The 18,725-nt window shown below is 36.6% G+C and overlaps 1 protein-coding gene across 1 annotated transcript; it reads right to left on the bottom strand.

Annotated features, from left to right (window-relative positions):
* Positions 1–1,931: 1,931 nt before the first annotated feature.
* Positions 1,932–6,311, bottom strand: LOC141818701 (uncharacterized). Its single transcript, XM_074706150.1, has 4 exons — positions 5,034–6,311; positions 4,875–4,967; positions 3,054–3,938; positions 1,932–2,954 (listed from the first exon to the last, which is right to left on the bottom strand). The coding sequence occupies exons 1-4, from the start codon at positions 6,309–6,311 to the stop codon at positions 1,932–1,934; spliced, it is 3,279 nt and encodes a 1,092-aa protein (XP_074562251.1).
* Between the last annotated feature and the right edge of the window lie 12,414 nt (positions 6,312–18,725).

The following is an 18,725-nucleotide window of genomic DNA, read 5'->3' as shown; positions in this document are numbered from 1 at the left end:
TTAGTCCCTAGAGATGAGAGAGTTCAGTCATATCTAACAAAAAACTAATTCAAGCAGGTCAAAGAGTACTTTGTTAGAATCCAGCTTCTTTCTACTATTAGACTTGCTCGTGATATTTTGCATGTTCAATCTACTTTTTGGCATCCAACAGGTACGAGGTCTTAGAATCCAAAAACAAACTCTATACAGGAATAAAAGTCAAAATAACAACCAAGAAGTGTGATTAAGAAATTTGTGAAGTGTGGATAACTAAAAGTAATTCAACTGCGATAAAAAATAATTGAATGTTATCTCCCCTGTATTTTCATTTCAATTTTTTCCTGAATGTGCTCCATGTATCTCCACTTATGGGCAGCATGAACTGATTTTGGTGAGGTCTCATTAGGAGGTTATTCATACCAAACTCTATACATGAATAACCTCTTAATGAGACCCCGCCAAAATCATTTCATGCTGTCCATAGGTAGAGATACATGGATCACATTCAGGGGAAAATTGAAATAAAAATATAGTGGAGATAACATTCAATTTTTTTCGCCATTCAATTACTTTTAATTATCCACCCTTCTCAAATTTCTTAATCACAATTCATAATTGTTATTTTGACTTTTATAGTTCAATAAAGCAAAAAGGGAGGAAAAAATGAGTGTGATCAATATCTTTAACTTCTTGATAATTTTTAAAATTTATTTCAATTTTCAATAATTTGAGCAAAAATATTTTTTGACTGTAGAACAATAAATCAAAAGTTGAATCTGACCAAAATTAGTTTGTCACGGACTCCACAAAGGTATATTGACAACATTCTTCCAAGAAGAGGAAGAACAATGAGATGAGTAAGACAAATGAAGAAACAACGGGTAGCAACTTGGGGAAGCAACCACTTTATGTTTTTGTATCAATATTGTTTGCGGGTAGTGTCATATGTCATCGCATGCAATTAGAACTTGTATAATGCATGTTATTTATGGTTGGCAGGTGAGCCCATTCATTGTGAAGTGAAACAGCAGCATACAATCAACTATAAATGGGTAGCAGCAGCAAACCATCTACATCCAGACACATGCACATATAGAAATAGTGTAAAGAAGAAAGGGAGCCCAGGACACAAATAGGCAAAAGCTAGACAAGATTTATTAGACTTTATCCAATCCAACTTTATATATATATATACATATTTGTTTTCGGCATAGTTTACAGGTTCCTCATTTATCAATGGCTGGATAAAACCCACATAAATAGCAAGGAACATTATCCGTTCCTGTTTTTAGGTTTTAGTCGTGTTCACAATCTCTTAAACCAGCCTACAGATCTAATAGAGTAATAGGAGGAAATTGGGGGAACATAAGATCCCAATTTTGATTTTGATTTAGGTCTTCTAGTTGAGTTGTTACATTATCTAGATCTAATGGTAAAGTTGTGTTGTCATAGTTTTCTGGAAATCCATAGGAGTTGTCTAAAAAGGAGTTGACTAACGTATAATCAAAGGAAGATGAGACTTATTTTAATTCATTGACAGAGATAATAGAATAGATAGATATGCGGTAGAGACATCTGATTGTACTTCTACCAGATCTAAGTTTGTGCAAGCAACTAGTTTTGCCTCTCTTGTATATAGGTTATTTCTACTTGGACAGGCAGAAGATAGGTGTCCTGGTTGATTACTGGCAAAACACTTGATACTTGGAAAATATGGAAAAAATAATTATTTCTTCACACAAAAGAATAGGTACATGGTTCTTGTTTTATAGAGAGATACAATAGAGGAAAAGGAAAACTAATGAAGACGGAAACTAATTAAAGCTAATTAAAGATTTCTATTTACAGAATGATTCTGTAATTATGACTCAATCAAGGAATTAATGGTAAATGATTCTGTAATCAATCAATGATTCTGTAATCAATTAATGATTAGTTTCCAACACTCCCCCTCAAGCTGGTTTGTAGATATCTTCCATAGCCAGCTTGCTAGTCAGCTTATCAAATTGTTTCTTGTGTAATCCCTTCGTTAGTACATCAGCTAATTGTTCATCTGTTGGAAGATATGTCATGCATATTATTCCAGTGTTGATTTTCTCCTTGATGAAATGTTTATCCACCTCTATATGCTTTGTACGATCATGATGAACCGGATTATGAGCTATGGAAATGGCAGCTTTGTTGTCGCAATAAACTTTCATAGGAGTTAAGTAAGAAAGCTTCAATTCCTCAAGAATTCTTTTTATCCACATCACCTCACAGATTCCATGGGCAACATCTCTGAATTCTGCTTCTGCACTACTTCTGGCTACCACATTTTGTTTTTTACTTCGCCATGTAACTAGGTTCCCACCAACAAAGGAACAGTAGCCAGATGTTGATCTTCTATCTGTAACACTCCCTGCCCAGTCTGCATCTGTGTAGACTTCGATTTGAAGATGTCCATGTTTCTTGAATAATAAACCTCTACCTGGAGTTCCTTTTAGATATCTCAATATCCTATATACTGCCTCGAAATGTTTTTCTCCAGGTGAGTGCATGAACTGACTTACCATGCTAACTGCGAAAGCAATATCAGGCCGTGTATAAGACAAGTAGATTAATTTTCCTACAAGTCTCTGATATAGTTCCCTGTCCTTCACTTCTTCAGCCTTAGCAGCTTGTAACTTCAGATTAGCCTCAATTGGAGTCTCAACCATTTTACACCCAAGCAAACCTGTTTCTCCAAGGAGATCAAGAATATATTTTCTTTGATTAACAAATATACCTTCTTTGGATCTTGCAAATTTCATTCCGAGGAAATACTTGAGGACTCCCAGGTCCTTGATTTGAAACTCCTTTGCGAGATTCTTCTTTAGAACTGCTAATTCTGTTTCATCATCACCAGTTAAGATAATATCATCAACATAAACAATCAAGATGGCTACTTTACCCTTTTCTGAGTGTTTATAAAATATTGTATGATCTGCTTGACTCTACAAGAAGCCATAACTGATAACAGTCTTTCCAAAGCGTTCAAACCACGCTCTTGGTGACTGTTTGAGTCCATATAATGCCTTGTTTAATTTGCACACCTTTTTACTATCAAGTCCTTTTTCAAATCCTGGCGGTAGGCTCATAAACACCTCTTCTTCGAGATCACCATTGAGAAATGCATTTCTAACATCAAGTTGATGTAGAGGCCAATCTGAATTTACTGCAAGGGATAACAGGATTCTGATAGAGTTTATCTTAGCAACTGGAGCAAACGTCTCTTGATTGTCAATCTCATACGTCTGAGTGAAGCCTTTAGCCACTAGTCTCGCCTTGTATCTTTCAATGCTTCCATCAGCTTTACATTTTATTGTAAATACCCATTTACACCCAACTGGTTTCTTGCCCTTGGGTAGATCAACTATCTCCCAAGTACCACTTCTCCGTAAGGCATTCATCTCTTCCATAACTGCTAATTTCCAACTTGGATCATCCAAAGCCTCCTGTATATTCCTTGGAACAAACAAGTGTGAAATCCTAGAGATGAAAGCTTTATGATTTTTTGACAGTCTTTGATAGGAAAGATAATTTGCAATAGGATGATTGGTGCAGTTTCGGGCACCTTTCCTAATTGCTATAGGAACATCAAGATCAGAAATAGTAGGTGAAGAATCAGACACAATGGGAGAAATTGAAGTTGGATTAGGGATAGAGTTACCTGGAATTTCGGTGCCAGAGCTTGGGTTTTCAGACTGATGTTGTGCAGGATTGACATTCGAGTCTTTATCCCTTAGATGAAATCTCTTCCTAGTATAAACCTGAAGCTCAGAACTCAGATCGCGGTGATCAGTGTGTAGTATTTCTCCCCCTGATCGAGAGTCTCCAATACTAGGCACTAGAGGTAAGTGACTATTTTCTGGAAAACTAATATTAGGAAGTGGGATAGAAATTTCCCAAAAATTATCTTTTCTTTCACTTGTCTCCCCCTGAAGAGAATTTTTGGTAAAATAGGGATGTGTTTCCAAAAAAGACACATCCATGCTCATAAAGAATTTTTTTGTTTGAGGATCGAAACACTTGTACCCCTTTTTATTTGACGAATATCCCAAAAATACACATTTTATAGCACGTGGTTCAAGTTTTGAACGAAATTGACACGGAACATGAACATAGACAGTGCACCCAAAAACTTTGACAGGTAAATCAGAAAACAGTCTTATTTTAGGAAAACATTTTTTAAGACAATCAAGAGGTGTTTTGTATTCCAACACCTTAGTAGGCATCCTATTTATCAAATAAGAGGCTGTCAAAATTGCTTCACCCCACAAATATTTAGGAACATGCATATAAAACATTATGGCACGTGCTACTTCAAGTAAATGTTTATTTTTTCGTTCTGCAATGTCATTTTGTTGAGGGGTATCCCGACAAGTAGATTGATGAAAAATGTCTTTTTCTTTCAAAAAATCACCCAAGTGCTCATTAAAATATTCTGTTCCATTGTCAGAATGTAAAATACAAATTTTGGTTTGAAATTGATTTTCAATTAGAGTGTAAAAATTTTTAAACAAATTTCTCACATCAGATTTTTTATCCATCAGATAAATCCAACATAAACGTGTATGGTCGTCAATAAATGTTACAAACCATTTTTTTCCAGAAAGAGTAGTAATTTTAGATGGACCCCAAACATCACTATGAATTAAATAAAAAGGTTTGGAGGGCTGATAACTCTTTGGTAAATATGTTGCACGATGAAATTTTGCAAAAAAACAAGTTTCACAATATAAAGAAGAGCAATCAATACCTTTAAATAACTCTGGAAATAATTTTTTTAGATAGAGAAAACTAGAATGTCCAAGCCTATAGTGCCATAGCATTATTTTCTCTCGAACTGAGTTTGAACTAATACTATTAAAAACCTGAGCCTTTTTAGTACTAGCAGGTATTTCATCCAAGTAGTAAAGACCTTCAATCATCCTAGCACGCCCAATCATCATCCCCGAGTTCTGGTCCTAAAATTCACAGTGTGATTCAAGAAAAATAATACGACAATTAGAATCTTTAGATAATTTACTCACAGATAAAAGATTGCAGACTAATTTAGGAACATGAAGAACAGAATTGAGATTAATTTTCTCGGTCAGTTTAATGTGTCCTTTTCCTACAATAGGCGAAAAACTACCGTCGGCAATTCTAATTTTCTCACTTCCAGAACAAGGAGAATAAGTATTGAATAAGTGAGAGCAACTAGACATGTGATCTGAGGCTCCAGAATCTATGATCCATGGAGAAGAGTTTAAGCAAGAGAGAGCTTTAGGATTGCTACCTGTTTGTGCCAAGGAAACACTAGGAATACCAGATGAGAAGTTGGATTTTATCAGCTTTAAGAGTTGATCAAGTTGCTCTTTGTTGAAGGAGCCTGAGTTGGCTTCATTAGCCATAGGAAGTCCGCGATTCTTTTCTCCTGGCTTGCTGTTTTTCCAGTTGGCAGGTTTGCCATGAATTTTCCAACATGTCTCACGTGTATAGCGAGGCTTGTTGCAGAAATCGCACCAAACCCGTGGCTTATCATCGGATCTGCGCTGGTAATTTGCAGCCTTCGAGGTAGCATCAGTAAATAAGGCCGAAGTTTCAATTGACTCACCGATACTCTTTTTTCCCAGCATAACACTCCTTCGGCTTTCTTCTCTTCTGACTTCGGCAAACACTTCACCAATGGATGGGAGAGGGGGTCTCCCAATGATCCTTCCTCGTACTTCATCAAACTCGATGTTGAGACCGGCAAGAAATTTGTAAATACGGTCGTCTTCCATGGTTTTCTTGTGGTGGTTGCAATCATCAACAGATTTCCATTCGTATGTGCTGAAGAGGTCAAGATCTTGCCACAATCTTTTCAACGAATTGAAGTATTTTGTGACTGAATCCTTTCCTTGACGAATTTCTCCCAACTTTAAAGTCAATTCAAAGACTTGAGATTGGTTACCCAGGTCAGAATACATCTGACTAACATTATCCCACAGCTCTTTTGCAGTAGGATAGCACATGTAATTGGTACTTATATCCTCCTCCATGGAGTTGACTAGCCATGTCATAACCATGGAGTTTTCAGCATCCCATACGGCATGCAGCGGATCATTAACTGCAGGAGCCTTCTTGTCACCAGTGATATAGCCGATTTTTCCTTGCCCACGGATATACATTCGGACGGATTGCGACCACCGGAGAAAATTATCCCCATTCAAGCGAATAGTGGTGATTTGGACTGAATGAGGGTTGGAAAGGTGTCGTAGGGTTTCAGAAGGTGTTACCGTGGTAGTGGCAGGGATTGTAGTGGCTTTGGACGTGACTTCTGACATGGCTACTCTGCTCTGATACCAACTTGGAAAATATGGAAAAAATAATTATTTCTTCACACAAAAGAATAGGTACATGGTTCTTGTTTTATAGAGAGATACAATAGAGGAAAAGGAAAACTAATGAACACGGAAACTAATTAAAGCTAATTAAAGATTTCTATTTACAGAATGATTCTGTAATTATGACTCAATCAAGGAATTAATGGTAAATGATTCTGTAATCAATCAATGATTCTGTAATCAATTAATGATTAGTTTCCAACAGTATTGGCGTTTTTTGTGGTTTGTCTTCTTACATATTTTTCTTTATTTAAATATGGCTTTCTAATTTTGCTTTTCCTTAAGTCATATGTTCTTTTGGGTTTCATTTTAATTTGGTTTAATTTGTATTGCAGGTCTCAATCTCCTGCGATATGGTTGAGGCTTGGTTAAGCCATATTATTGTGGAATATAAATTTGAACAAAATATATTGTTGATTTTTCAGTTATTTTTGTATTTGGATATATGTATATTTTTCTTTTAAAATAGAGATTATATGTTGTACTCTGACTCCTATGTTGTCATATTGTGGTGCTACTTTCATATCTGTCCATGCCTTATGAATTTCTTTTCCTAAGTCTTCAAATAATTTACTAAAAAATCGTTCTCCTAATTCAGGATTACAATAGTTACCTGAGACTGCTGTAAGTGCTATAAAGTCATTACAAAATGGTTTAATCCAATTCCAGCTAAATAGTTGTAATTATTCTAAGTCTCGCATGGCTTCTCTTTGTTTAATATGTAAGCCAGTATTAGCTCCTCTGGTTGTAAGAAGTCTATCGATAGTATAACAAAAATTAATTATGTTATTTCCTTGGGATGCTATTCTAGCTATTTCTTCTAGAAATTTTACTTTGTAGGCTTCCCATGTAGCTTTGGCTACATCACCTAAGTAGTTTTCTCCCACTCTCATTATGGCTTCTCCCATTTCTATATCTAATTCATGTTTTGCTTGATAGTCTCGTCTTACCGAGACAATCCATTGTTCTAAATAAGTGTCGTATAGTTGTGGGTCGCATTCTGTTATATTGAGTATGAAGTTTCGGCCAAAGAAAGTAATTTCTGGTGGCCTTCATTTACTTGTAGTTCTTAGTAAGGGTATAGGGGGTTCTACTAGTCTTAGGAGGATGTCCCTGCCTATAATCCATAGTTCTCATAGAACTTTCTAGATATGGTACCTTAATTGGTGGCCTTAAGGTAGCTGTTGATTCTGCTGGATTCATTAAATTGACTTCTTGTTTTCTACAATTATTTTTTTCCATCAAAATAAAGTTCCCAGTCAAATTCTAGTCTTAAATGTTTTTTTCAAATTGTTCTAGTTCAGTTAAATTGTCTAGAGTAACATATATAGTCGCTTCAGCTGGCATGTACATGTATTCATTTAGATCTTCAAAGAAGTTAGTTGTTTCTATGTCTTTTATGTTCATCATATTTAAGGTATCCTCTTCTTTTTCTATTTATTGAGAAGTAGAAGAATTGAAGCCACTAAATCTTACTGTTAAGTTCTCATGTCTATCTTTATACATGATGGAATCATTAGGTTTTAGTGTAGGATTTTGGAGTTCTAAATTGACCGTCCATTCTAATCTTGCTAATGTTTCGAAGTCAAATTCTCTAGGTTTGAGAAAGTAAATTCCTTTTGTTGTTAGGGTTGCAAGCATTCCTTGTATATTGATTTTAAAATTGTTGTTGATATTGTTTATTATTTTCCCTAGAAAGATAATATCTAACTGAATATTATATCTCTGAAAGTCATCATAACCGTTGGCTTGTATCATGATTTTAATATATTTAATAAAGTCTGTTACTGTCATATTAAAATTTGAGTAGATGTAGGTTATTCCTACATTATTGTTCATGTCTACTTCAATTAATCCAATAAAGACCTTTTCTCGATCAGAGAATCTAAAGTCATATAACACGATTAAGACCTTACCGCCTACCCTTTTTCTTGTTAAACCTCTTAATCCTAAGACAATGAGGCCTAGGTGTGTAATTATGTCGTCTTGTAGTGAGTGCTCTAACAAATTCTTCTGTCATGAGATTGAGTCATTCTTCTACTCCATCTAGGATGTGTAGTGCTTCTGTTCTATGGTGTCTAAAATCAGCAGTGGTGATTGACAATGCCCCATGACTATATAGATGTCTTGGGTTTAGAGTATTCAGTTGTGCATTGGAGAAGAGTTCCAAATTTCTTTCTACATCTATTATTTCTTCTAACTGATGACTAGAAGTACTAGCTCTTCTAGCTAGTAAGTTATCTAACTATGATGTTATATTTTGTTGAAGATCCCTTATAGTTCTGGAGAGACCAATAAAAATTTCTATTTGCTTAAGTCTTGTAAGACTCATTTTATTTCTGTTGGTGTATATGTCAGAAAAGAAGAAGTTTTTAGTTGTCTTTTAGGAATAATGTTTCCTGTAGATAATTTACTTAAATCTTTAGTTAAGAGTTCTATGCTATGTTTCCACTCAGTTGTTTGATTATTCTTTTGAACTTGATTTTCTACTTGGAGTAGCTTGGTTTCTAATAAGGTTATATGATGATGTAAGGATGTTAACAGTGCTATGATAGTGTTATTTTGTTAGATTAATATCTGATCTCCTTTTCTTGGTACGTCTACCTTATAATAACCGTCTTCTTTAGTTTTTGGAGTATTGTTGTGTAAAATTAAAAGCTTCTTCATAGTATGTGTTTTCATATTGAAGTTTGTTCATTTATATTTTAACTCTTCTAAAATAATGTGTAACATTTTAAAGTCTTCTTCTAATTGCTTATTGTTTTTCTGTAGGACATCTTTTACTTGTAAGAGTAAATCTTTTGCTTGTACTTCAAAGTTTCTTGGTTTGTTTTCTCTAAATTATCTGGTAAAAGTGGCTTGACTAGTTTTGAGAAAGTCAAGAATTCTCTTGAGCTCTTTTATCTCTTGATTTTGTTGTCTTAGTACTTGCTGTAATTGTTTTAAGGTTATGTTGACTTGGTTTTGATAACTTTCTAATATTTTTCCCAATCCTATTTGCAAGATTTGTAAGGGTATTTAAATGTGCTAAGTCCAAATGTAAAGAGTGACTAAAGGAGTGTGTGCTAAGGTAACACTGATGTTTATACAAATCAGTGGTAGTGATTGTTCTACTTGGTGAAAGAGCTAAGTCTAGATAAGCCAAACTAGATATTAAAGTCATTCATGGTCTAAAGTCTTAGGGCTCTGATACCCATCTTGGTGTGGTTTTTTTTTCAAGTCTGAGAAATTTTAAAGGTAGCTAGCGAATGATTGAGTGATTCTTTTATGAAAAGATCTAGGCTAAGAAAGCAGGAATAGTCTTAGTTTTTTTCCTATTTATCTTCTAGTGAGCCTCACCTGTGAAAATCGAGTATTGGTACTATGCCCTGATTATCTTCAGGTCTTATGGCATCGGGCCTTGCCTTACTTAGCCAGCACAGGTGCTTTCTTAGCCTAGATCTTTTCATACAACAATCATTCAATCATCCGCTAGCTACCTTTAAAATTTATTAGACTTTAAAAAAAAAACACGAGGATTGGTCTAAATATATATATATATATATATATATATATATATATATATATATAGTTTGATATTCTAAGTAAAAAAATCCCAGAAGTAGAATCGGTATAAGCAACCACTTCAACTTCATAACCCGTGAAACCTCTCTTTAAGCAATTGAGGTATGTATATAAAAAAGAGTTTAAAAGGAAAAAAAAAAAAGCATATTAATTTAAATTGTCACAACTTACAAATATTTGGCATAGTTTGCTGGAGGAAATATACCATGCTTAAGCATCTAACTGCTATGGCTTGCATCATGCCAAGTGAATTTATCTCAACATGTAAAGCAGTAAAGTGGAGCAATATTTAAAACACTTAGTTATCATTCAAAGTAATTCCTCCTTCTGGTAATAACTATAGTAATAGTTTGTAAACCCACCCCATCATTGTCAAGCCAGAGTTTGAAGCATAATTATAAAGCTAAAAGAATTTGAAGAAGGTAAAACAGGTATAAAAAAACGTCAATGATTACATATTCTAAACATTTAAGTATGTGCAGAACACAAATATATACCATCTGCCCTTGCTTAGCAGTTTTCTTTATCTCCACGATAAGCTTTTTCTCCTGTGCTTGCAGCCCCTGTCTCTCCCTTTCAATCTCCCTGATTGATTTATCCAGCATTCTCTTGTTCTCTCTCAGCAGCTCTGCAACCAAAATTAGCACCCATGAGGTTTAGACTCCTTTGCAACTTTCCTTTGAGATAAGGAATCGGTCAAATAACTAGAACAAAGCAGCTGTCGCATGAGACCTGATTGGGGGAAAAAAGCAATTCTTGCGGCGACAATCAATCAAGGTCAGAATACAGCGTTCTATTGGATCGACCTAGAAATAATATAGACAAAATTAACAAGAAACTGCGATGGCGAAGTCTACCTGCCGGAGTTTTCCTCTTCCCGAAAATAAAACTCATGGTGAGAGATCGATTGATCGATACCGAAACTTCGCTGCTCTTCCTCTAACCTCGTTAGAAAGAATCGGTGCGCGAACTGAAAGACAGTTGCATTGGTGACAAGGGAAGGGCCAGCCAGCTCGTTTGGCCTGGGTCTGATTGGCTCATGTCCGGGCGAGTGCTGTCCGGGCGAGAATAGAAAAAATAGACAACTAGATGAAAAAAACACTTAAATTTGATCTTTATATCCTTATAATATTACATCTTTATCTTAACACAATATAAACAATATTGAATATATATATATATTAATATCTATGTTACATATTAAGATTAAAATTTGAAAAAAAAATATTTATATTAAAATTTTGAACCTGACCTTTTCGACCTTCCACTTGGGTTATCTACATATTGTCATTTGAAAGAATTAATATGAATGTAATTTTATCTTATACTTACCATATCAAGGCAGTGGGGATGAGAAGGAGTTGTTGGGTTATGCTTGGCTTGATCTTGTTGTAGCATTCACATTGACTTCATTGAGATCTAACTCTAATGTTGATATCCTTCCATGATTTTATAGTTGCTCCTTTATATTTGTCATCCTTAAAGCATGTGTACATCTCCAATACATCTTAATTTCTTCAACCAACTCCTCTTCTTGTCCAAGTCTTTTCCATTAATCTAATATATCTAACTCAACATAGGTATCAAAAGAACCTAGATAAAAATTTTGTTTACCTTATTGTAATGTTCAAAGTTCAAGACTCCACTTGTTGACTCACACAAGCATTAACACGACTATAGCTCTTGTAGAATGCGCTTATATATTATGGCCCTTAAACCAATCATTTTTATTCAAAATAGGAGTATTATGGTCTTTCAGGAAATTTTAGCTTGTGCTTTTGTTTGCATGTTGAGGTGAATTGACAGGTTCTGCCTAGCACGATTCCAGTTGGGTCTAGAATGGTATGTTCTCGGATCATGCTCGACGTAATCCACAAGCTAAGTTGTCTCTACCTAGCTCATCACGTAGACTAGGCTCGGCCTAATTCGACGCAACTCTTATGATCCCAATTGTCACCTCTAGGTTTATTATTGGTAATTTTTTTAAATCACACTTCTAATTTTGAAACTTATCTAAAAAATAGGATAAAGCTAGTATGAAAGGGGCCTTCATCCAAAACAATGTGAAGGCCCTTTTACAATCATTTAATCCGAGCATATTTCAAGATAAAATTCTGAGATGTATGAAGTTTAGTGGCTTGGATAAAACTTTCAACTAAGGGGAAACAAGTTTCAAGTTATAGTCAGCATCTTAGTTTGGTCTCAGACTTCACATTGGCTTATGGAGGGTAAACCAAGTGAAGGAGAGATCTCAAAGTAGATTTAGTCGACTAGAGTGGAATCTCAATCAACTAGAGAGTTTAGTAAACTTTTGAGTTAATTGAATGTAAGAGTTTAGGAAATAAAATATTTTTTAAACAATAATTGATTAGAAGCTTCGTTCAATCAATTGGGTAAATTTTACAGTCGACTGCCCAAAAAGTCAATTGAATGTCTCAACAACTACATTTTCTTAAGCAAGCAACTAGAAGCAAGCAAAATAGAATAGTTTGAGCGTTGGTTATATAAGACTTGGAGGTATCTTACATGGTCAAGTGTGCACAAAATTATTTCACTTTGATAGTTAATATATATCAATAGTTATGATTCATATAATCGGACTAGTACTTCTATTTTCTAGGTGACTCCTCACTGTATTTTAGTTATTAAAAAAATTTGAATCATGATACGCATTGAAAAAAATTAAAATTCCTTGCTAAAAAAAAGAGAAAGAAAAGATTGTACATTATGATAGAGAATAAAAATCTTCTTAGATAGTATGGTGAGAAAAAAGAGATAAAAATAGTTGTCATGAATGAAAATTGATATGGTACCCCTTTGAGATTGAGTTAGATTACTGGAGAAATATTTATCATGTTTCTTTTGATACCGATTACTCCTTTAACACCTTGTGTGTGCATAGCACCTTGGGGAGAACGAACCTTGCAGTAGGTAAGTGCTTTTTGCCAGAAGTATTAAGAACACAGTTAGATGACAACTTGACTAGGATTGGAGATTGAAACTTGAAAGAGTTAAGCACCTTTTGTACCATGCATGAAGAACTTTCTATTAGGCCACATTGAGACGATTGGTTGTCTTTGCTCATTAGTGAAACTACTTGATAGAACTAAACTGATTTGTTAGGGGATTATGATGCACTGCTCACACACATAGATCTAGATTGCAAGTTTTACTTGAGGACAAGAAAATGTTTAAGTCTGGAGTTATTTAATGTGTGTGTTTTATATAAAATTTTTAGTATTATTTTGCATGCATTTTGTTTCATCGTATGAACATATTTTGCATACTCTTATTTCTTTGGCATTATTTTCATTCTTTTAGTTTAGAGAATTGCTCTTTGCATATTTTTATTGAGAAGATGTGAAATCATAGCTTAATTGGAGTTTAAAAACCTTGGAACTAGAGTCCACATCAAGGAACACACTCTGTTTATGTCCCATGACACGGGTGTATTCCTCCAAATGAAAGTATACATGAAATAGAGCAAAAAGGAGTCCATAACCTCTGACACAGCCCCCCTTGGTGCCCCCTTGCATGGCTTGTATCCAAATATATAACTTCTAGCACGGTTGTGTCCCTTAGCACCACTCGTATCGGCCCAAACAACCTCTGTCGCGAGGTAACCCAAATTGTAAATGAAACTTTGAACAACCATAACTTTTGCCTCAGATTGAGATACGGGCCCACGACCTACCAAATCAAAGATAATTTCTAGATCTACAAGTAGGGGTGTAATCGAGTCAAGCCGCTCACGAACTATTTGGATCTCGGTTTGAACAAAAGTTCGTTCGATTAAGTTAACGAGTCGAGCTCGAGCCTAATTTCGAGCTCAAAAATATTATTGAGTCAAGCTCGAACTTAACAGTATTTGGTTCGTGAGCTCACGAACATGTTCATTAAGAGGCTCGCGAACGTGTTCGTTAAGAGGCTCGCGAACGTGTTTATTAAGAGACTCGCGAACGTGTTCGTTAAGAGACTTGCGAATGTATTCTTTAAGAGGCTAGCAAACGTGTTCGTTAAGAGGCTCGCGAACGTATTAGTTAGGAGGCTTGTGTGTGTGTATATTGTTATATTTGAGAGATGTCTTAAGGCAATCACCTTATGACTGTATTATTTATTAAATAAATAGTACAACCATATGGTTCACTATTTAAGTGCATATTTTTCATGTGTTTGATTGGATCTTAAACTTATTTACTAAATATCCACAATATGATTCGTAGCATGAGATCATAACTTGTGAATTTGTGATTGGATCATAACTTGTGAGTATCTCTACATATGTAATTATGAATGTATTGAAATTATCCCTAGTCGATGAATTGATGAACGCAGACGTCATCGATTCTATTAAGACTAACACATTTTAAACTCCTTGATTTACTAAGTAATTGTTCACATTGACTGGAAACATTGGATATTGAGAGTTAAACGTGGATGTCGATTAAAGGTAACTAGTTCATTAGAGTGACTTGTCATGAAACTTCATATGATTCTATGTATATGTCAATAAAGATCTCAGTACAACTTAAGTGTGAGTTTCATTTGACTTACGATATTCAAGTCATCTTGGTCATGGAGGTTTATATTTTGATATCTTAAGCAAATATCTCCAAGGAGATGTGGATCCAGGATGATTAGGTATAAGTCAAAGTGCCCAAAGTTGTTTAGATAGCCCACAGAGGATTCACTACTTTTTGTAAAAGAGACGTATATCCTGCAGTTGCTTGTTAGAATTGTTATTAAAAGTATTTGGCTAAAGCATTACATGTCAAGAGTATAACACTCTTTGGACATATGTACGAATAACTTGAATCTGCAGGACAAGAAAGTAAGTTTGGGCTAGGTGTGACATAGTCAGCCTAGTAGGAATTGACATATATAGACTATATCCTGAACCAAGCGGGTATAGGACAGTGAAAGGAACGAGTCACATTTTATTATAACTACTAAAGGATTTAAAAATTATTCTAGAATCAATCATTGATTTTTCGATCAATTGAAGATCATGATGTACTACTAGGTGCCACTCATGATCAATCCATAATTAAGGGTTAATTACAGAGGACCAACATAATCGAAAATCTATTCGGTCACACGTACTATAAGTTTCTTAGAAGAACTTAAAATGAGTTTGAGAATTGGATTCTCAGAACGAGAGAAGTAAGTCTGGTTGGACCGTACAAAAGGCAAAGATGATGGATTTTCATCTTGTGAATATGAAACGAACTAAATTATTTTGGTTCAAATTGGAGGTGATTTGGTTATTAAACCAAACAATTCGATTTTGAACTAAAATGAACTAACTTAGTTTAGTTCTTGATGAAAGATATTTTAGAAAAATGGAAGAGGTGAGGAGCTTCTTATTGTGTAGATGAAATGAACAAAACTAATTTGGGTCAAATTAGAGGTCGTTTGGTTATTGAACCAAGTGATTTAGTTTTGAACCAAAATTGAACCCGATCTGATTTGCTACAGTACTGGTTCGGTTTAGCATAGTTGGAAATTTAAAATTTTTTACAAAATAGTAAATATTCTACGCATACCTCATTGATGACGTTGAGCGAAGTTGACATCAATAGAACGGTCCTTATCAAGGTTCCACATCTACAAGTGATTCACGCCAATCTCTCGTCTTGACGGCTTTAAGCTACGAGTCGCGTCATCATCTTCGATACTAGCCAATGATCGATATCAATCAATTCGAGAGAAACTTAATTATGGAAAACACACAACAACGTTTGTTGTGATCATTTCTAGGGCTTTTTAACTATTATCAAAATTTATATTCCCGATGTAGCTTTCGGTGGTCAACCATTGACCTCGGATTTAAGGCAAACGACCAAAAATCTATTCCGATGATGATGAAATAATTCTCTAGTCGCTTCAGCTCCGATGGTGGAGACAAGCTCTGGGAAGAAAATAAAAGAGATGGTCCTTTCCTCTCTGGCAATCACAGTTTACAAGGACAAACAATCTGTCCAAGACAACCTTTCTCTGGTAACAATTCTGACGATAACTCAAAAATAGCAGTGGCGTCCTACGCCTTATCTTCTTCTTCTCCGAGAGGAAAATGGGGTGGCGGCGTCCAGTTTCGGTGGCATCCAGCTGAATGTGAGAAGAGGCTCGGTTGCCCACGCGAAGGAGGCGGCAGTGGCATCCAACACCCGATCGTGAAAGAGGAGGTAACGGCGGCAGAGAGAAGCCAACAGTGCTCGATTGAAACAGGTGATGGCTGGGGTTCCCAATCGCCAGTGAAGAAGGAACGCAGCGGCCATACTTAGGAGGCATGCGGGTGGTGGTGCTCCCTTGTTCCTCGCGGCGCACGATCGTCGTGACTGACAGAAGGCCAGCGGTGCACGCGATCGGGGAGAGGATGACACGACTGTGGCAACGGCTCCTATGCTCGGGCTTCTCCTCCTGCAGTCGACGACAATCGTGTGGATGGGAAGTGGCAGACGACGTCACGGCTCGGGAAAGTGGTAGACAGTGTCGCAGTCAAGGAAGAAGGAGACAGTGGCAGTTCACCAAATCGACGGCGCACCTAGGTCCTCCTCCATGCGCGCGGTGGCGTTCGCGCGAATGGGAAACCAGAAGGGGTACCTTGGGGAGAAGATCAATAGTAACCGCGATTGAGAAGCTACAAGAGCTTTTAAACTCGAGATCAAATTAGGTTTGGGCTGAACCGGCGTTGGTTCAGACTGGTAATGTAGCGAACTAAATTTCTAGGGTTTACTGTAGCAAATCGGGTTCAAAACTAAATCACTTGGTTCAATAACTAAATGATCTTCGATTTAACCCAAACTAATTTTGTTCATTTCGTCTTCACAAGACGAAGCTCCTCATCTCTTCCGTTTTGCCAAAACTGTTGGGATCGTCTCGGTGTAATGTGCGTGTTTACACGTTTCGTAAACGTGCACAGTGAAAATAAAATAACAATTACAAGAAATTATCACAATATACACGCATGCATAGACAAGAAATAACAGCATACAAGACATGACAAGAAATTAAAATTTTACAGAATAATAAATTATTCAACGCGTACCTCATTGATGACGTTGAGCGAAGTTGGCATCAATCGAGCGGTCCTTGTCGAAGTCCCGCTTCTATTGGTGATCCACGCCAAGCTCTCATCTGGATGGCTTCAGAAGCCATGAGTCACATCATCATCTTCGGTACTAATCGATGATCAATAACGATCGATTCGAGAGAAATTTTATTTCGGAAAACACGCAACAACGTTTGTTGTGATCCTTTTCAGAGTTTTTTTTATCTATCATCAAAAATCGTATTCCCATGTAATTTTCAGTAGTCAACCATTGACCACCAATTTAGGACAAAATAGTCAAAAATCCTTTTCGATTACGGTCGAAAACCATTTTTGTAGATGATGGACTAATTTTCAGAACGCTTCATAAGCTCCCGGCTATGACAAATCCCAATAACAAAATGCTATGGTTAAATCCCAACTTCCGGTAGCGCCTTATGGTGGTCGGAAACGATTTTCGACCATCAAGGATGTTCCGATAACAACCTCAATAGGCTCCTCCGGCAACGCTCAGTAAACAAGGGGCAACCCTTCCAGCAGCATCTCCGACGACAATAGGCAGCAACTCCGACAACAAAACTTCTACATACCAGAGGAATTTAATCCGACAGCAAACCCTCAATCCGGCGGATGGAAAGCATTGGCCGGAACAGAGGAAACAGAGGATGCGTCCAACAATTATCACGTGTGATTCTTCTCTAGTTGATTCTGTTCGCTCACCACCAAAGAAGGGGGTGGCAGGCGAAGGAGAGGTGTCAGAAAGGGGCTAGGGTTTTGCCTCTTCCTCCCCGCAATCGATGACAATCGGGCTGACGGGGACGACATCACAGCTAGGGAAGGAGACAGATCGCGTCACCGCTTAGGAAGAAGCTCCCGCAGAGTAGAAGGCATGCAACCAGAGAGGAAACATCGACCGACAACGTCCGCATGGAGGAGGAAACCTCAGGCTGGCAGCGTTGCCGAGTGGGCAGTGTTGGGCAACAAAGGAGGAAACCTCAGGGACGCCGGTGAAGGATTTCGGCGCTCGGCACTTGCTTCTCTGGCATTTGGCGAGCAGCGAAGATTGCCTGCACGATGCAAGGAGGAAGACCAAGGCGTCGGCGGCGTTTGTGAGTGACGAGGAAGAAGATGAACGACGCTCCCTTATCGCGCGATCCTAGTTATAACGAGGAGCTACAATACCCTAAAGTAGCAATTCTCGGGTTCGCGGTGCTGGTGGAGAAGAGAAAACCCAAAACTGAAAAAGGCTTAAGAACCGGATAAATGAAAACAAACCGGACCAAACCTATTAGGGTTTGGGCTTAGACCGAGTTCGGTTCAGACTCGTACAGTAGCAAACCAGGTTTATTTTGGTTCGCTTGATTCACTAACCAAATAAACTCCGATTTGATCCAAACTAATTTTGTTTTTTTCATCTTTTCAAGATGAAGCTTTTCATCTCTTCTGTTTTGCTAAACCCCTTCCATCATGAACTAAACCAAGTTAGTTCAATTTGGTTCAAAACTGAATCGTTTGGTTCAATAATCAAACGACCTCTGATTTAAATAAAATCAATTTTGTTCATTTCATCTTCATAAGAAGAATTTCATCATTTTGTCCTTTATCTGGTTCAACCAGACTTTATTTTTCTCATCTGAGAATTTAATTTTTAAACTCGTTTTAAGTCCTTCGAAGAATTTTTAGTGCGTGTGACCTAATAGGTTTTTGGTTATGTTGGTCGTCCGTAATTAACTATTAAT

Source organism: Curcuma longa, unplaced genomic scaffold (genome assembly GCF_044706935.1).
Source record: "Curcuma longa cultivar G26 ecotype Majalengka, Jawa Barat unplaced genomic scaffold, ITB_CL_G26_1.1 contig_25683, whole genome shotgun sequence".
Taxonomy (NCBI): domain Eukaryota; kingdom Viridiplantae; phylum Streptophyta; class Magnoliopsida; order Zingiberales; family Zingiberaceae; genus Curcuma; species Curcuma longa.
This window is presented reverse-complemented; position numbering and strand designations above follow the sequence as displayed.